General features: G+C 42.2%; 1 protein-coding gene across 1 annotated transcript in view; it reads right to left on the reverse strand.

Annotated features, from left to right (window-relative positions):
- Positions 1-3498: 3498 nt before the first annotated feature.
- LOC123980697 (inactive ubiquitin carboxyl-terminal hydrolase 54-like) overlaps positions 3499-20912 on the reverse strand; it is a 28716-nt gene continuing 11302 nt past the window's right edge. The window contains exons 3-10 of the mRNA XM_046065212.1: positions 18531-19365; positions 5817-5909; positions 5591-5725; positions 5388-5501; positions 4272-4354; positions 4031-4133; positions 3776-3922; positions 3499-3693 (exon numbers count right to left, since the gene is read on the reverse strand). Coding sequence (XP_045921168.1) covers positions 3499-3693; positions 3776-3922; positions 4031-4133; positions 4272-4354; positions 5388-5501; positions 5591-5725; positions 5817-5909; positions 18531-18707 — 1047 coding nt within the window. The 5' untranslated portion in view covers positions 18708-19365. The remainder of the gene's footprint in view (positions 3694-3775; positions 3923-4030; positions 4134-4271; positions 4355-5387; positions 5502-5590; positions 5726-5816; positions 5910-18530; positions 19366-20912) is intronic.

The following is a 20912-nucleotide window of genomic DNA, read 5'->3' on the forward strand; positions in this document are numbered from 1 at the left end:
AGCTTCATAGGCGTGCGTCAGGAGCTCCAGTATATGCTGAACAATAAGGGGTAAACGTTCAGCTATTTAACCAACACTTCGTATCTTCTGCTGCCCGACTCTTTTCCAGGTTGATGCTAAAGGTTGTCAACATTGACCGTCACTAAACGACACACGGGGGATTTCAGAGCTCAACTGAATCCTTCAGTTTCAGGCATTTTTATCTTTTAATTACAAATGTTGAAACCTAATTTGATTAAATAAAAAGTCCATGAGTGAATTAAACATTGGTCAGGATTCCCTAAGATGCAATCCAACTTCAACTCACACTATGTAAACCAGCCCCTTTTACGCCACATGTTTAAAAAAGAGCAGATATTCTCATTTTTAAAAATAACTTTTCCACATTAAACCATCCGCTGAAATCCTGGAATTTACCAGCCACAGTAATTAAACTCCAGCCGCAGTGACGGCGTCCCCCTCGCCTCGAAAACGCCGCCCAGCAGCTGAAATGTCCGAGGCTGAAGCAGCCGGTCTCATCAGGCTGTCGGGGGTTGAGGAAAAAAAAAAAACAAAAAAAAAAAGTTGCCTTCCTGCTTTTGTACGTTTGTGCAACAGAAATCCTCCCGCTTGTTATTTCAACCTTTCCTCCAATTTCCAGAAGTCCACGTTCACCTCCAGCTCAGATCTAACAGGACACCCCGAGATCCAAAACGCCGACCTGTCCGTCAACCGTGTGTGTGTGTGTGTGTTAGTGTGTTTGTGCAAGAGAAAGAAAGATATAGAATGAAAGTCTGCAGCGTGGGCAAAAGTGTCGGCTGTGGTGTGTGCTGTGACCACACCCTTGGTTCTGTCCAGCTGGGCTCATTAACAATAGAGGGATATCCGTGTTTTCACAACCAGCAGAGAGAGACAGAGCGAGACAGAGCGAGGGAGAGTGATATCTCACTGCACCAGTGTTATTAGAGTGCAGCAATAACAGAAACAGACAGAGGAAAACAGTTAAAAGACAAGAGGAGAGAGGAGGAGGTGAAGGAGGGAGGACACAGGAAAGAGGAAGGAGCGGAGAGGGAGGAGAGAGGTGTTAGGGATGGACAGGAACGACTACAACATCATTTCCTGTCCTGAAACTGCCTCTTTTAGGTTAGTTTCCCCCCACATCACATACACGTGCTTCTACACCTGTGAGTTCCCTACAGAAGACAAACAAAGCAGGGACAGTGCTTGTAGAAGGGGGCTTGAAAAGAAACAAAAAAACTAGGGTTGAGCGATTTTGAAGAAAATATCTACTTGTGATTATTGTGGCTGATATTGCAATTGGGATATAATTCGCGCTGCAGCTCCTCTGTTAACAGCACTGCAGCACCACAGAACGAAGCATCAGCTGACCGCAGGGAGCTCAAAGCGAGCTACGGTGAGGAGCCCCTGGTAGCTCAGTGTTCCCGGTGAGTTGGTCTTTTGTCATGTCAATTACATGACTTACATATTAATAAAAACAGCTCTCTTCTCTTCGGAGACCGAACCCTCCCGTTGTTCACTGCCCTCTCCAGGCTCACAGCGTGTTTAATGTTACGGTAGCGTTGGAGGCTCCGCTGCTGACAGGCGTGATTGTAGATTTATTTCTGAAACAGTTTGGCAGTTTTAGCGACCGGTGCTCTCATTTCCCCCTAACTTATTACTTCTAAATATTTTCCAACATCGCCAGCAGCAGATAACGCTGCCTGTTGCTAAGTTAGCCACAAAGCTAACGCCATGTTTATCAGTGGAGGGGCCTAACATTAAAGAGCAATTAAACTGTAGTGCCTCTAGTTACAGTCGGCGTGTCAGAAATGATTAAACCAGAGGACACTTGTGAACAAATCTGAGCTGAACAAGTATCTAACATACAGTTGCAGGTCCTGGTTGTAGACAGTCATGTAGTATTAGATTAATTTAAGGGCAGCGTTTCCTCTGAGTCACTGTGTCAGAGCCAGAAGGTTGTTAGGAAATTGTTTGTGCAGCTTTGGATAGAATTACCAGAGTGACGGTGATAAACCACATGTAGAAAGTAGATTATATGGTAAGGTTATAAGGTAATAACTACTGCATGACAAATACATATTATTATTAGCCTATGTAGGAGAGCCCTGTTTATCATTATTATGATAGCAATGACATGAGACATGACATATGGTATCATTATTATTTTTAGTAGTAGTATTGGACATACACTATTTAATGTTCATTAGTAGTAGTACTCTATAATTTATAATAAATCCGATATTACAACTTAGTTTTATACATTTTACTTGTTATTTATCAAAACTTTAATAAATTTTGTTGTACTTTTAGTACAAGTAGTAGTAGTAACAATACAAGTTTATTTTTAAACTGCATTATGTCATGGTATCTTGGTATGGTCTCAACATAACAAATGTTTGGGATAATCTTGGTCTAGGTTGGCTATCGTATTTTAAAATCCTCAAATATCGAAATCGGTATCGGACTTAAACATCTCATATCGGTCGGGCTCCAGTAAGAATGATCATTTTTTTAAAGCAATGATTAATTTTTACTGAAAAACATTCAAATTAATTATAGTGTGATCTTTATCAAACAAAGATGTTTTCCCACGTCTGTAGAATATGATGTGTAGGCCAGGACATATTTAATTTAAATCTGCATTTTGACAAACACATCACTTTTAACGAGTACTGCGCCTCCTATCGCCATATTCATAAAATTTTGATAAATTGTGTCAGAAAATTAAAACAGATTTCATACGGTCCCGTCCATGGTCTTGTTGCCCAATATCCGAATGTGAAACTGTAGTGAGCTCCAACAGGAGGCAGTAACTTTAGCAGTAAAGCTATGATGGAGGGGGAGCCGGTGTTCTCTGTAGTTTATGGCATTAGGTTGTAGGTTGTGCAATAACAGGGAAGATGAATATCCTTATCTCGCCTGGTTGGATACGACATCAGAGTTAATTAAAAGAAGTTGTGAAATACATTTAGTATTTCCCTGCACTACCTTGGGTCTGCAAGTTGACTGGAAGGAGCGACTCTTGACATAATCGAAATAAAAACAGACAGACGGGGATTCCTGCCTTTATTAGGGAGATGTTTGGTTTTTGTACTGTTTTTAAATCATTTAATATTTTCTTTTTGAGCTTGTCTCAGTGCCTTTCCGTCTCAGGTAAAGCTCTTTGCTATATCTTGTTTTAGAAAGGTGCAATATAAATTAACCTGCCTTAATCTTGTTCCCTGGTTTACCCACAGCAGCTCTTTATGTTTCAGGCTGTTGCAGTCTCTGTAGACACCAGACATTTCCTCTAAAGTAGCTCTCACATTTCTATTTGACTCAACCAACACACTCCATTCCTGAAAGATGGCTCAGTTTCTGTGATGTAACTTTCTTTTTTGGGGCATTTTATAAGTTTATCAGGGAGTTAACGGTGTACAGAAGCAAGAACAGAGAGACTTCAACCAGGGAGTTCATGGCTGGCATCTTAAACCCAGAAGCTACCAGGACTAAAACGTCTCAGCTGATCAGTGTTTGTTGATGCTCTCCTATCTTTGAGTATACCTCCTTGACGTGTGCATCATCAAAGTACATCCATCGTCTGATCTTTGTCTGGAAGAAGAAGGTGGAGTAGTGTTTCCCGTAGTAACACACCATGCCGACCAGGTAGAGCTCCGCCTGGCGAGCCTTCTCCTCCGTGACCCTGTAAAACAACTGCAGAGAGGAAGAGGAGAAGAAGAAGAGTTCAGTGCAGCGGCAGAACTACATGCTGATGTTTGTTCTGGCGGCGTCTTACATCGCCCAGGCGCAGGCAGGTTCCCAGGGTGTGTATGACGTCCTCAGCAAGGTCAGAGTGATCCGAGTCCCAAACCAGACCGATGGTGATGATCTCCGGGCTGTTGAGGAGGACCCGAGCCATCCTGAGCTGCTGACCACACTGACTCTGAGGAGGAGGAGGAGGAGCAACATTGATACGAAACACCTGAGAAACTGTAACCGGCGAATGTTTGGTTTGATTAATAACCGTTGATCAGCTAAGACAGGGTCTTACGGGACAGCTGCGCAGGTCTCCCATGCTGGCGTTTCTCAGCAGCTCCCCAAACATGCCAGGAGTCGCTTTCTCCCTCGACTCCAACATCTTCACTGCCTGGTTGCTGAGGAAGACAAGGAGGTGTGACCTTCATAGCTCTAGCTAGTGACCCTCATTGATCACACTGGAGTTTAACACAAACTCAGAGTGGTTTGACCTCACAAGTGTTTTTTTCCCCCCTGTGTGTGTGGATGTGACTTACCACAGCGAGGTGGTGGAGATGTAGTGAACCATCTGAATGAACGGCAGAGGGTCTGAGGACGCTCCACAGCTGCTGCACACACACTGACACACACAAACACACGCAGGGTGAACATCACATCTTTTCAACACTTAAAGCAGCAGTTGGTAGCAAAAACAACACGCAGGTCCCTCTGATGCATCATGGCCCAGGACGAAGCGCCTCGGGCTTCAGAGACAACGGGTGCGTTCGAGATGACTGCGGCTGCCTTTCGCCGACTTGATAGTCAAACACGAGTTGCAAGCAACTGCAGGTATAAAAACACGAGGGGTGGGAATCACCAGAGGCGCCCACGATACGATATTATCTTGATAATCTTGACAAATATTATTGGGATTTTAAAGAGATTGCAATGTATTCCCTTTTTTACAACTTCAAACTGTGTCCCCGAAGGAAAACTCTTTTTTTAGTCAACTGAAAAAAGCAATTTTTTTTATTATTACTGTACCAAAAAGTATAATTCTCACATAATAAAAAGATCAATACTTGATGTATCGATACAGTATTGCCGCTCAAAATATCGCGATACTATGCTGTATCGATATTTTCCCCCACTCCTAAAAAAACCCCCGATATAACGGCATAAAGTCAGACACATTCTACTTCCCGTAGAGTGCGTGAGCTTACCGCTAATTTAAAACAATCAGCCGGAAAAAAGCAAATGCGGCCGCTTGACTCCGCGACTGCAGGCCGCCTTGCTCCCGTGAGGTTTTAATGTCATGTGACATGGTGACGTTTTGCAAAGCACTGCATGAAAAAAAGTTATTCCCCACTGTTTGTCATCGTGCCTCTTTGCCACTCATCGATACAGAGGAACCTGATTTTTACTGTCTAATGTAGTACTGGCAGGATATAGTGACAGTTTTAACAAACAAAGAGAAATCCCTCGTATTTTTTGTATGCGTTTTTTTAAATCTGTGTACCCACGGTTTAATCCTTTAATCTAAATTAATTAATAGTTTTCAAGGTGACAGATGTTTCTTTGTCATTCGTTCCAGCCGAGAAGAACTCAGCTGGTGACTGTGACTCTTCTCGTACCGCTCATGCTCAGACCGCCTGTCCACGTCTCCGTCTCACCTGTTCGAAGAGCGTCATGGCAAACTTCTGGTGGGGGATGCAGTGTCTGGCTGTGCAGATATCTTCTTTGGTCTCGTCTGCGATGTGGAAGTGAATCCTCATCAGGATGTTTTCCTGCAGAAACACCGAAGTGAGAATCAGCAAATTGCGCTGACAACAACAAAAACACGAAACCTGTCCTTTAAACACCTGATGTAACTTACAAAGCACTCTGCAGCGTCGTCCATGATGCCGAGCTGAAACCTCTGCTCGTCCTGGAAGGTTTTGGCGAGCGCGCTGCGGAGAGCGTCGGACGGTAGAACTTTCTCACTGCTGTACTGAAACTGAGCGAAGATGCTCTGCAGAACGAGAGGATGCAGGCAGGACAGCGAGGTTAGAAACAAGAAGCTGGTCTGGGATCAGCTTTCAGACAGACGGACTGATTCTCACCTTCAGGGCGCAGAAAATGCACGAGTCCTCCATACACTTGTGAGTAGTCAGCTGACGGAAACTACGTCGGAAGATATCGAGGTGCCACAGAACCTGAGAGGCAGAGGGAGGATATCAGTCAACAAAACTGAGGAAATATGGGAGGAGAAAGGATCAAAACTTCAGATATACAGAACTTTACAACCTTTCCATAAAAACTTAAATATTGTTACTCTAGCCCCTGACCTACCAAAATAAAAAAAGACTTCCAGTCTCTTCCTTTAGCAGTAAATCGCCTCTACCTGCCAAGATCTGATCCCAAAATCTCTGCAGACAAAGAGCAGGAAATAAAGACTGTCCCTTTGAAATAAACCTGATTCAACTGTCCAAAAAACGCCGCCCACCGCTCCGCCAGATGAGCAGTCGACCAAATGCTTTAAAATCCTCAGACTACAAGCAGGACTCAAAGCAGTCTCTGACTCCACTAAAAGGCTCACTATGACGTGCATCAGCACAGCTACGGGCCAATCACCTGTCAGCACGGCCGGCGCCGACCTGAGACCACGGCCGGGCCAATCAGAGCCAAGTTTGGTGACCCGAGGACGAGCAGAGGTGTGTGTAAGAGAGCGAGAGGAAGTGAATTTGCATGCGTTCGCGTGTCAAACTGTGTCCGTCACGTTCTCCATCTGCTGCAGGAAACCATCTGGGCTCCTGCGTGACGAAGGCGAGTGTGTGTGAGAGAGATGGAGTGTGTTAAAGCGAGGGTGATGTTCAGAGAAAGAGCGCCAGAAGGAGAAAGTGGTTAACTTCTGTCTGTCTGTCAGAGAGTCTCTCTGATCTGAAAAACTACTTCTAACAACTATCTGACCTCCTGATGTGACTGAACTTCAGGAGCTGTTGTTCTGACCTCAGATCAGTTTATTCATTTTGAGGTTCTGGGTCGGTCCAGCACAACTGGTCCTGTATCAGTTTCAGGATTCTTATGGACCAACACCGATGTGAAGAGAACAAATACACACACACACGCGTTTAATCCCCTATCCAGGTGGACAGCAAGTACATTTACTCAAGTACTGTACATAAGTACAAATTTGAGGTACTTGTATTTTACTTGAGTATTTTCTTCTACTTCTACTCCAACTCAGAGGGAGATGTTGTTCTTTTTACTTCACTACATTTATCTGACAGCTTCAGTTACTTTACAAAGTCAGATGTTTACACACAAAACACAAGGAGTTTTTAAAATATGATGTTTAGTTATAAGTGAAGTGAAGCTGAAGCTATTAGTTCATTGACAGGAAATTAGTTGGCAACTATTTGCTCGTTTAATTATTCATGTAAAAACAGTTTATGCTTCACAAATGTGAAACTTTGCTGCTTTTCCTTTAAATTATTTTAATCATTTAAATGTTTGTAAACAACGCTGAGGGTTTGAACTGTTGGCTGGACAAAATAAAGCACGACGGTGTCACTCTGGGCTCAGCATTTCTCCCCATTTTTATAAAAATCAATCAATCGATTCATGGAGAAAATAATCAGCGCATTAATCATCTACAGCAGAAACATCCTGCTTTTCATTAATGCATGAATAATAATCATCTCGTGATATAATAATAACAGTCACGGGGGACATTATACTACGGTGAGTACTTTTATTTTTAATACTTTAACTTAAGTAAAGAATCTGAAAACTTGGTCCACCACTGCCTCTGTGCTCGTGGGGACATCTCTTTGACATAATGCATTTCCTCGCCCCTTACAATCACAACCACATGCCAAACCCTGACCAGACTGTAACCTGAACCCTAAAACCGAGCCTTAACCCCAACAAGGCGTCTCTACCTGTGGGGACCTCAACAAGGTCTGACATGGGTTAGTGTGCGCTCAGGTCAAAGTCCCCAGCGAGGGATAAAAACATGAAACACTCACACACACACACACACACACACACACACACACACACAGAGTGGATTTTAACCAGCTGTGACGGCGGGTGGTGAAGGCAGCCAGAGGTCCTTAACAGGATCAGAAACCATCAGCAAACTCAGGACGAACAGTTCAAATGATTTCTGAGTTGAAGCCGCTGAAATGTTTATTTCAACCCAGAATATTCAGACTTCGGGTTAGAGGGCTTCGGGAGTCTCTCCTCCTGCCGAGCGGCTGGAATCCAGACACGGAGGAATTTTTTCATCACTTTATTTATGAGGAGGGTTTTAAAAAGAGCCGCGGCGGCCTGGAGGTCAGAGCCAGACAGGCGGGCTCGTCTGGAGTGATGAACAATTTCTACAAAGCCCAACGTTTGGTGCCAAAAACAAGACAAAACAGGTGTAATTATCATGCGTTACAACTCCACTTCACGAATGTACAGAAGGAATAAGAGCAGAAAAGAGAAACTCTTTATAAATGTAAAGACCAGGGCTGAAACAACTAGCTGATTAGTCCATCAACAGAAATAACGGTTTTATAATAAAATATAGGGATGCACCAAAATGCAAATTCTTGGATGAAGCCGAAACCGAATATAAGGAATCAATTTGCCGAATACTAAACAAGTAAATTCACAGTATTGCCCCTATATTTATTTTTTTTTTTTTTTTTTTTTACACCACTGCATAAATTAAACAGTCAAAATGTTTTTTCTACCCTCAGTGTTTCCCACAGGATGTGGAGAGACTATGGTGGTGGGGGGGGGGTCCGGTAAATTAAATTACATGTGTCCATTTACTTTTAATAAACACATGTAATATGTTTAATACTTTCTGTGAATTATTATTTCCACACCTTATTTTGAAAACTGGACGTTGTCACATGTGTTTCCTCCTCGCACTAAATCCATCCAGTCCGACCCGGTTTGATAAATAATGTTGTAACATAAGACTTCACAGCTTCTCTTCAGGTAGGACTCTCATTCTGCAGCACTTGTCTTTGTAAAGAGACAAACTGACAGGATAAAGTCTCTAACCTGCCTGTCAGCTCAAACTGGGCCGCTTCACTTACCATAAAGACTTTAATACATGTGCACTCCAAATGTAGGCACGGCTAACTTAATCTCCCTCTGAGATAGGAGTGACAAACACTCAAAGCGGTTCTTTTCTAAGAATTCAGCCACAGATGAAGCCGATGTGCTGGGAGACAATTCAGCAGAACAGAGTCTGCAAACGGCGACACTTTAAAATGCTTCCACACTGCCGACATGTCAAAACGTAATTGTTCTGTAAAATGTATTCGGTCTTTTGACTTATTAAGCCGAACACCGGAAGTGTTTGCTCTTTTACTTTCAGAGGCCGAACATTCGGTGCATCCCTAATAAAATAGTCATTTTTTAAGCAAAAGCAACAAACATTTGCTGGTTTTCGTTTCTCCAGGGTGAGGATTTGTGCTTTTCTGTTTTATTTTTCACTGTAAACTGAATCTTTTTGGCTTTTCGACTGTTGGGCAGCAGCACGTCACTGTAATATTACTTTTCCCAGTAACCAGTAGAGTAATGGATTACTTTTTCAAAACTTACTAATCCAAGCACGGCTGTGTTACTGAACGCACCAACCTTGACGTGAATGTGCGACTGTGCGGCAGGTCAACGGACCTTCTGTAGCCAAGAAGCTAAAGGAAGAACAGAGAACCGAGGGAGAGAGGCGTTCTTTCTACAGCTGGAAGTATCTCCATTATTGTGTCACAGCCTAAGATGCAAAGAAGATTCTCATTGTAAACTTTGTGCGAGCAGCAAAAAGCTTTCAGCCGCGAACATCTGATTTGTTGAAGCAGCACTTCTTCAGAAAGAAACTCCGGCAGCTGCTGTCAGCAAGGGCGTCACTTTGTGTTGAAAAGGGGTGGGACATGAGGAGCTCAGATCAGGGGCGCGATGATACATTTGGGTCCTGAGACGTGACGATGCACGAGAACAAGACAAGAAGATTTATAGGACTATTTAGATGAAATATTTGATGCTGAAATATGAGTTCTGGGGGGGATTTTAAGCATTAATTTCCTGTATTCTGGAGACATTTTCTGCACCAATTCAAGTCTTTATTTATATGAAGGAAAACACAAAATTCAGGTAGCAGGTGTAAAAATATAAAGGAATATAATGCAGTAATCTGTAGCTTTGGTTGTTTAAGTTACTTTCTTGGACGATGCACGTGTTTCTTCTAGATTTAAATTGCATTGCATGTTTTTTTTATTGTGCAAATAAAAATTCTCAAAGCAATTTCATTTGTTAGTTAACATTTCTTGGCGCGAGCATTTTTAACGAATGCTTTCAAAAAGTCATGCGGACAAAATCAGCCAGTTCAAAAAGGTGGTGGGGACGTGTCCCCAGCGTCCTCAGCGTAAATGACACCTATGGCTGCCAGTGATGCTTGGACTTGTCGGGAGAGAGAGGCGTTAACGTAACGTGTTGTAAAAATACTGAATACTGCTCTTATAAATACACGTGCAGAAAAACAGTAGTTTCAAAGTCAGGATTTACTTGCTTAATTTTTTATTTCAGCCAGTGGTGTAAAGAAACACACTCCTTGCTGCTGTTATGAATATGATGTTAGTTAAAAAGTCGGGAGCGACTGCTCTGTTTGGGGGAGTTAGTGAAAGTAATACAGTAATGTAACTAGTTACTTTGTCACCCAGTAATAAGTAATATTACTTTTTAAAGCAGTAATAAGTAACTTGCCCAAAACTGTTGGTCAGACATTTAAAAGACGTCACCTTGGATTTTCTGACACTTTATAGACCAAACAATTAAAATCAATTAACAGAGAAAATAATTGGTTGATTAATCACTAATGAAAGCAGCTTTAATATATCAGCAAACAAATACTTAAAGCGTCACTGGGAGAAAAGTCCAGCATCAGATCTGAACAAAATGAAATACATTTATTTTGTTTATATTTTTCTAAACACGCCAAATGAATGTTTGATGGATAAATGAAAGATAATAATAATGCTGGTGGTGGATGCTCTCTCTCTCTTTCTCACACGTTTAAAATCATTTTTAATGAGCGCTCATCATGATTTCTATATGCAGGAATAAAAAGGTGCAACTGAGAACTCTTTGGACCCGAGTCCTCGGTGAAGCATACCGTCGTGTCAGCACTTTGGGTGCGTTTGTTTTCTCCTTCCTGTCCCCCCCACCAGGTCCAATATGTTGCTTTCTTCCTGCAGGACGACGCAGCAGCAGCAGCAGCAGCTCAGTCAGGTAACAAACCTTCAGAACAGATATGTACAAATCCTGTATTCTCTAATTTCATACATCCCCCGGCAGTCTTTAGACTGTCCTGAATGGTTTAGGGCCAAAATATAATTCTGATCTTCTGCTACGTTTTGAACCATCCAGACCTCTCAGGTCGTCTGTGATCAGGTCTGCTTTCTGTCCCCAGAGTCACAACTAAACCTGAAGAAGCAGAGTTCAGTTATTATGCTCCGTATATCTGGAACAAGAAAACTGCAGGTCTGCTGAAACTCTCAGTTTAAATCATGCCTTTTATTCAATCAAATTTAAGGCTGCAGATTAATTTCCTACACTGCGTGTTTTTTTTATATATTTCCATATGTTGCTTTTGAATTGCCTTGTTGAAATGTGCAGTCCTAATAAACTTGCCTTCTTGCCTCACTGGTTTCAGTTAGGGCTATAACTTTCATTATCGATTCATGTGTAAAGTATGTTTTCAACAGATTAATCATTCTAGGCAGGGAGCAGGACTAAGATTCCTGTAATAATTTGCCGCAGCCCAAAGGTGACGTCTTCAACAGTCAGAAGAGCTCCAGTTTACTGTTCTTCAAGACAAAGAAAAACATCAAATCCTCCTTTATTGCAGCTCTGGCATCAGAACGCTACGAAAATCAACCTGCAGACTTGAAACCTGCTGCTTTGATTCTGTTTCTGTTTTCTGTGAAACTCACAGGAACCACAGCGTGATGGCGATTGCAGGACGAGTTTCTGAACCTTTTTAATGTTAGAATTGAACCAAAACTGAGATCCAAAACTTAATAAATATATGGGACTCAAACACATCTGGTGTAACGGGAGTGTCGGTCGTGGGGTAACCGCCGGGGAGCACGGGGGAGGCTGCACCGAGGACCTGGAAGCATTTTTAGAATATCTGAAGGAGGCGCGTTCAAGCTAAGTTTCTCTGTAACACAATAAGCATGTAGCGTTAACTCAACGTTGACCAAAAAAAAAAGGACAAAACGAGGTTCCTGAACACGGACTGCGATGGATTATCTGCTTGAAGCAAACCAACGGCTGCCCGAAGGGAAGTTTCCAGGATTAAAGGGTTAAAACCTGGTGACGGCTGAGGTTAAAAATGTGATTTGTGAAACTTGACCTGTGTTAGATATGATCACTGAGCCTGGGAGGGGGGGAGGTTGGGGGTCCATACTTTGCTCTCTGGAATAATCTGCTAAATTTACTACATCTAGTCTCATGTCACCAAGCTGGAAGGAAAAATGACGCCAACGCTGAAGACAAACAAGTCTCAAAATGTTTCTACTTGTCAGCTGATTTATTCCCTCAGTAAACACTTTCCTGATGAGTTTATGGTCTCAGTCGCTAGTTTCAAGTCTTCTTCAACACAGCGTGATGTTCATTTAGTAAATTATGGTCCCATTTAGAGGAACAGAGACCAGGAAGCAGGGGAGGCTTTAGGGCGGGGCTACAAGATGATTGACAAGTCAACACCATCGCAAACTGTCAATCAGGCTAGAGTGACTTTGCTGCTAAAACGGGCGACGTCAGAGTTTCAATCTGGTTAAAATGGTTAAATTAAAGAACAAATCAAACGACCAGCTCTGTGATGAAACTGAAAATGTCTAAATATCAATGGTAGCGAGGCCTGATTAAATAAAAGTGACTCCTGAGGATCCAGACAGACAGACGGATGTTTCTTTTCTTAGAAAGTTGGATGTCCTGAGCAGCAGGGACGATGAGGAGGATGAAGGTGTGTGAACGGCTGACCCGAAGGCCTCAGCTGCTTATTACCGCGATGTTCTCCCTCTTCGCTTCGTCTTCGTCACATGTCGGAGCCGCTGAGCCTCCCGACGGCCTCACGGCTCCTTACGGTCAGTCGCCACGCCGCCTCCGCTTGGCTCAGCTCGCCGGCCCCCGCGGGCGCCCCGACCCCTTCGGATCACTTCAGGTTGACATATGGAAACGGTGACGAGTCAAGACGGGCGGACAGAGGGCTGCTGGAGGGGGTCAGGTCGGTGAAGATCTGCAGTTGGCTGGTGCAGAGGAGTCACGAGGAAGTGAGTGTGTTCACGGTACACCGGGCTCGGAGGGGGGTTCGGATCCTGCAGGGCAGCAGACGGGTACCTGAGGCCGAGACTGACCCCACACTGTTTGTGTATTACTTAATTATGAAAAGGGAAACGTAAATCCCTCTAAAGTCGTATGAGGAGACCAGTGTTTTTACTGTGAAACACAAACGTTCAGCTTCAACTTCGACACAGACCCATAAAAAGGGAAAGTTCTGTATCGGTTTCAGCTCGTCAGACGTGAGGATTTTTTCTAATGATAGTAAACTGCATCTCTTTTTGGTTTTAGGCTGCAGGTTGGAAATAAGACGACGTTGCCGTCCGTCCACCGTAAAACCAAACTGACGCAACAGCACGACGGCAGCTGATCAGACAGCGGCCGGCCACAGACAAGGGAACAGTAACTTTAGCATTTAACTGAAACTATTACTGAATCAATAAAATAATAATCTGTAGACGCTTCGAGTACTAAAATCATTCTTAGCTGCAGCCCTACTGTCAAGAGAAAATAAATCCGTAGATGAATTGATAATGAAAATAATGCCCCTAACTGAAACCAGTGAGTTTACAAGTATTGTGCTTTACATGGACATAAAAGCAACAGAGGGAAATATACAAGACATTTAACAAAAAAAAACAAGAGTTCATTAGAAAATAAAAACAGGAACAAACAGGGCAGTTTTACTTTATGAACATTTGGTGAATTTCCTTCACTCTTCACTTCCTGTGTTTCTGCTGCATTTGGAAACAAGTTTAAAGGTGGATCACATTACATTAACCGACGCTTTTATCTACAGCGAATTATAATAATTGCTATATTTGAGAGGTCGCAAGCCTTTGAAGCAACTAGGGGTGAAGTGTCGGTGGGAGTTGAACCCAGGGGTCCGGCACCAAAGTCCTGTGTCTCATTAGGTAGATGGGTGCAGTGACGCCACCAGACTTCAAGAAGCTCCTGAAAACTCAGAGAACACTTCCCTCCTCCTTCTTTACTCCGCTGATGCTGCATGCGTTATTAGCTCTTACTAGTATTTATTGTCACTTGTAGATCTCTGACTTTATTGATGCTTCTATGTTGTTCTTTAAATGAAAGTCACATTGGAGAAAAGCGTCTGCCAAGTGAGTAAATGTGAACCTATAAAGCGATTGTATTTTTGCATTTGACATTTGTGCAGCTGCGTGGCTGCAACACTAGAGTGTACTGTTGTGACCATGTTGGCTGACTGACAGACGATGCATTAAACTCATTATCTATGCACATTAAAAAAACAGGGCCACAGCAGTATTTACTCATTTTAAGTTAGTACATCTTCAGTGTTTAAGACCCAGTGACCCACCACTTTTCTAAAGCATATTATTTTTCATATTATATATTTTCAGAAATATAGCTTGCAGTTAGTAACAAATGAAAGAAAAAAAAAAAAAAAAAAAAAGGAGGTTTATTTGCACATTTAGAAAACGTGCAAATAAAACACAGAAGAAACAAATGTGCAGTGTCCAAAAAAGGTAACTACTAGTACAAAAAGCAAAGAAGCTACTGATTATAAAATGATCCAAAATGTGCAGCAACAATCAGTAACTTTAAGTTTTCCGTTCTCTCCCTGTGACAGAACATGACAAAAGAGGAGGGAAGTCTGAATCATGCCGACATATCTGTTGCCTCAGCAGGGATGATGTTTCATGAGAAAAGTTCTGAAGGCAGCACAGAATGACTGAGCTGCACTGATTCTGTTAGATTTATACATTTTAAAAAGTCACCTCCCATCTGAATTTTGTGTTTTCCTTTTCCATAAATAAAAACATTTCCACCATAAACTGGTGCAGAAACTTTTCACCAGAATGCAGGAAATGAAGGGTTTAAAGATCGGAGTTTCCTGGGGGAGGTCCACCCAGACCCCCCACTCCTATAGCTCGGCATTGATATCTTTAAAAACACTGTTTAAGGATATTTTTAAGTGTCTGTTCACACCACTGACTGAGCCCCTTTGTCCCCACCACTTTTGGTGACACCCTTGCTTTCAGGTGTTTTAAAGTTCGTGGAGTGTAGATAACTGAAGGTGATCGTACCTTTCAGGAAGAAAGACTTAAGTCTCTTCTTTAAAACGCTTTTCTTTCCCTCTTTGGGGACACTAGTGTCTTTTTTTACAACGTCATAAACAGAAACATGAATTTATTATATATATTATATGACTTTGTCCAGCGCTTTGGCTGTTTTTACATGTGCTTTATTAATAAACCTGACTTGGCTTGATATTCAAGTATACTTGACTTTGTTCACGTACGCAGCAGAACACCTGCAGATGTTCCCCTTTAAGGATTTTAACTTTACAACAGAGTAAGACTTTTTCTGATGACACTGAGATGTTTGAACTATCCAAATGTCTCTCTGACCTTCGGCTCAGAGTGATGTTGCTCTAAGCTTTAGTTAAAAACGGTGTAATGAGAGTTTCCTCTTCTGCCCAGTCTGTCATTTGAGCCGCCCCACCCTCCGAGGTTAATGAGTCAGCCTCCGTCAGCAGTAATTACTGCTCTCACACGCTCCATCCCTCACAGCGTCTTAGCTTTTATTGTTGAGGCTGGCAGACGGCACGCCTCCAACGCCGCCTCCTTAGAAAGCTGATGAATCAGAAATGAGTGTAATGTGCAGTCTGGCAGGTGTTACGGGCCGATCGGCTCATTACGGGCTCAAGCAAACACGGAGGATGTTGTCAAACTGGTTGTTATGTGCGAGTGCGAGATGGATGGTGGAGTCATCTTCCTGGCTCAAAGGCACCGTGGTCAAACTGCACATTAAAGAGCTTTGCGAGGCTCCAGTCTTCTGTCAGAGTCTGAACTTGGTGCATTCAGCATCTCGACAGTGTTAAAGTCATACATAAAAAAGGGCCTTTCACACAGTTTTTAGGGCCATTAATGCACATGTGATCTTATGACTAGTTCAGACTACACAGTTTTTAAAGTCAGCAGATCGTTTCTGTCAAAAACTACTGTCAATAAAAATGATCAAGCACAGTATCGCGATATTTTCCGTGGCAATATTAAATCAATACACCGACACCAAGTATCGACCTTTTATTATATAAATTGTAAATGAGAATTTTACTTTTTGGTACTATAATAATAAAATCAGTTGCTTTTTCAGTCCACTAGAAAAAAAAGTTTTTCTTTGGGGAAAAAGGTAAATTCCAAAACATCGCAATGTGTTTAAAATCGCAATAATATCATATCCTCATAATATTGTATCCTCATAATATCGTATCGTGGGGCTGGCCCACACAGTATAAATCCTCCAGCTGATTTCAGATTTACATTGACTGGTTAATTTGCGGCACAGAGAGATTTTTTTTATGACAAGAGGGTATTAAAGCAATTAAACCAGTTAAAATGTGTAAATGTTTTAACGTGACACTCCCCCGTGTATATCTAGCTGTGTCATGCTTTATTATCTTGTTTGTTTTGTCCAGAGCCGTTAAATAATAATATATAATATAATAAAATCTTATTTAAAGGCTCTGGTTTTGGCTAAAGCTCTTTGTAGGAGATTAATTAAAGATTCAATAGAGGAAAAAAAATTTAAATAAAACTCCAGCTGCCTTTTTATTTTGTTTTCCTAAGCCACCTTTTGAAAGTTAGACTGTATGTTGTGGTTCAAAGGCAGCAGAACGGCCGTTAAATAAGAGTTTTGACAGTCTTTGATCTCGCCACGCGGTCATGTGGTTCATGTGGCTCTGCAAACAATAACAATGAATTATAGTATTAGTATACTTTACAATATATTTATAGTATAATGAACGCAATATACTATATAATTGTAGTATTGTAAATATTAACGCATAATGTACATTTTATCTTATTTAACGGCTCTGCGTCATCATGTTTTGTGCGTGTTGGCTTCTGGGACAAATTACACTGAACAAAATCATAGAACACTTTTGTTTTTGCCCCCATTCATCATGAGCTGAACTCAAAGACTTTCTCTCTCTCTCTCTCTCTACCGGACCAGGCGCGTTGATCGCTCAGAGGAGAGGAAAGAGAGCCAGGAGAGGAGCCATGCTGGCCCAGCTTGGACTTAATTCTGCTCCTAAAGAGCCGGTCTGGACAAAATGGGACTCATGTGGACCAGGTAACTGAATTCAGAGACTGTTGTGCCCACATCGTTACAGAGACCTGCCAGATCCCGGATCAAGCGCTCGGCAGGTGGTTCATGTTCCGAGCTATCAGCGCAAGACTCCGGCAAGATGAGAGGAGGTGGACTCTGTGTTTTACATCGATGATGCTCGGTGCTCAAACACAGTCAAGAGGGACTCTGTTTCCCAAATGTCTATTGTGAAGATGAAACTTTCATATTAGCATCTGGTTTCTGCTTTTTACATTCACCCAAAAAAAATGCACTGTGGGATGTTCTGGGTGTGTAAATAAGTGTATCTATTGTTTTTATTTTATATGTTACCATATTTTAATATTATGGGCCTACACTTGTGTAGCATGAAGGAACTACAAAGTTCGTTTCAGTACGCAGCCTTGTGCTGTATACGTATTCGTTTTGCTAGGTACGTAGAAGACGACGGCAAGTGCATCTGCAGTTTCCTTTAACAGCTCCGCGTCAAAGCCTCAATTTCCCCCAGTTGTGGGATCTGTTGGAAAGCTAGTTCAGACGTTTCACAGTTTAATCACAGTTCTTTGTAATGTTCAAATGTTTTTATATAAAAGGACGTGTATGTGGAAGTACAAAGGCTTTATTGTTTTAGTTTTTACCGTGGTATTGAATTGGTATTAAGAATTGTAGAAATTTACTGGTATCGACTGCTAAATTTCTGGTACTGTGACATCCCTCGATGCGAGCAGGACGCGCGCTGTGCATTTCTCTGACTGTGTGGAAATGTGATGTTTTCACATCACAGGCACTGAACTTCCAGGTGAAACAGGAGACTCGTGCGGGCGGATAAGAGGAGCTCAGTGCAAAGTCATTACGGTTCATCCTGAGGGGAACATGAAGGTCTGAACCACGTTTCATCACAATCCGACAGCTGCTGAGACGTTTCAGACCCAACCGTAAATGTGAAGTTCATGGCGGCGCTAAAGGAAACGTAAACTGAAATAAATAATTAATCTACCAGATTATTTTTCCTGAATCTTGATTTATTGTTTTGTCTGTAAAATGTCAGAAAATCTCGATCAGTCCAAAACCCATAGATATCCCAAAGTAATTTTTACTTCATTAATTACTTTTAGTTATAATAACAATCATACAAATAGTTGCTAATCAATTATCTGTTCATAGAATAAATTATTTATCCAGAAATCAAGTGAATATCTTTTGGTTTTGGACAGAAGAAGACGACAGTTTGGCTCAGGGGAGACTGATGGACAGAAACATTTCTCATCTTTCCATGTAGCCCAGTTTTTCCTCAGTGCTCTGTGAAGGCGAGTCAGCAGGTACGCCGAACAAGTGACTCGTCAACACGGGTCAGAGGTCAGAGAGGAAGGTGTGCTTACCTGCAGGGCGCTGTTCAGGAAGCAGCTGTTCTGTCCCGGCTCGTTGCTCAGCCCTTTACTGGGAGCGATGGACGTCATGGTGCGAGGCGCCAACATTCCCTGCATCCCGCCGCCGCTGCCACCTGCGCCGCCTCCTCCGCCGCCGCCCGACGCAAAGTAGTTCCTCTTCCACGACATTTTCCCCTCTCTCTCTTCTTGTTCGTCTCTCGGCCTCGCTCCCTGCAGGAGTCAACTTCCTGTCGTCCGCTCCCGTGGCGCAGGAGGCTGAGCCATTTCCTCCGGGCCGAGAGGAGGATGAAAGTCTGATTCTGATGAAAACTCAACGGGACGGGCGGAGCAATGAAAAAAGAAAAATAATATATATAACTCAAAAATATTTTATTAATTCGCACAAATAAATTCGTAAAAAACTGTTGAAACCTTAGATTGAATGTTTGTTTTTTAAAGTGAACTAATTTCTAAGTTCTGCTTTTTTAAATTCCAGCAAAAAATTTCTTTAAATCCAAGGAAATCCAGGTCTTCTGTATCCAGAAAGATCAGAAGATTATAAATATGTTATATCCTCAGTTTTCCACAGTTCAAGGATCCTTTTAGAATAATCAGCTTCAGAGTTTCAAGGATGTCCAAAAGGTTCTCTGCTTTATATTCCAAGACTTTCAAGGACTCTTTCCTGTCCGTGTGCTGCCGTTGCGACGACCTTTTCCCTCCTTTCACACGTCAACAGGTGCAGCTGAGCAGTGACCCCGCCTCATCCTCCTCTTCATCATCATCGCCGCGGGTCAGAGGTCAGAGACTGACAGGCGGCAGCTCGGCTCTGCAGCCACTCAGGACGGATCTGCAGGAGGAGGAAAGTCATAACGGTCAGAGAATGACAGGAAACAAACTTCAGGGCCAATTATTCATTCAGAATGTGAATGTATTGACACACTTCCTGAATACAACAATAATTCCTAGTAATTTAATTAACATGACCATGACCCATGGACGGGTTCCTGGACGGGCCAACCTTTTACGGTTGAGGAAAGGAAAGATTTTACTCTAATTCAAATTTGTTGAAAAGAAGATTTTATCAGAATTGATTTGAATGTTCTGCCTCAGATTTGTTAAGTGATCCACTGTTTGGCCTCAAGTGCCTCTGGTTTCTTCAACTTTCACCCAGGAACATAAATCAGCCTTTAAACCTGAAAGAATCACCCAGCCCTGAAACTACTGAGCCTGCCTGAAACAATCCCAGGTATTTTCTGTAGCCATGATGTAAAAGTTTTGCATTTCTACAGGGGATAAAACAAACTGTTAAATAAGCAGCTGCAAGTTTGATGAAAACTGTAAATGCAGACAGAGAGGAGCCGATTCTTCTGCTCTGAAACCCGACATTACTCAGTGTAGCTCAGGAACTGGGTTTAAAGCCTTTAAATCTCTTCTAAGACCTTCTATTGAGATAATTTAAGGCTTCTGCAGACGGAGTAATGACTCGAGGAAAGCCTCCTGCTCCTCTCTGCCACACTGCAGGCGCACCAACAGAAGCATTTCATCTCGTTCTCTCGCTCTGGCTGCAGCTCGCTCTCTCATTCTGACTGTACCTCGCTCTATCACTCCCTCTCTGAGAGCTTTTATTGTCCCGACTGTCGACTTGAGCTGCCAAAGCCCTCGGGGCGATTTTCTGACAATTAATACAAAACACACACATTAAAAGGAAAGTAATCACACAGACAGACAGAACAAAAGGCAAATCTATAAAGCAAAGTCTGTCAGAGCTACAGACAAAGTCTGGACCTTTATGCTTGTTAAATGACTATAATTATTAAACTATTATCAAAATAGCCGCTTATTACTTTAAATGACAAATAGATTGATCAACTTTCCAGGCAGGACTGTTTCATTCAGCTAATTAAAATATCTGATCGATACAAAAATGATAAATTAATCCAATATTGCCAATGAATCCATTCGGCTCAGCGTATTTACCATATTTGTTTCACCACAGTTTCAAAATGATCTGAAAATATTTTTACACTTCTCATAACATTAAAGACCTGCAGCGCACTTAGGCATCTGACTGGAGACAACCACTTCTCTTTTGAGGACACAATGTGGTGTGAGGTCAGTAAAGTAATGTTAACTAAAGGCTTGGTAACATTAACTAAATGCTAGGTAACGTTACAGTACCATTAACTAAAGGCTTGGTAACGTTACAGTACCATTAACTAAAGGCTTGGTAACGTTACAGTACCGTTAACTAAAGGCTTGGTAACGTTAACTAAAGGTTTGAACAGTGTGGAGTGTGTCCTCCGTAACTCATTTGTGAGAACACGGTAAAGCTAGTTGGACGTAAATTTGTAGTGCACGCCTATTTGAGCCTTTATGGTAAATGAAACGGAGCAG

The sequence above is a fragment of the Micropterus dolomieu genome, linkage group LG12 (genome assembly GCF_021292245.1).
Source record: "Micropterus dolomieu isolate WLL.071019.BEF.003 ecotype Adirondacks linkage group LG12, ASM2129224v1, whole genome shotgun sequence".
Classification (NCBI taxonomy): Eukaryota; Metazoa; Chordata; class Actinopteri; order Centrarchiformes; family Centrarchidae; genus Micropterus; species Micropterus dolomieu.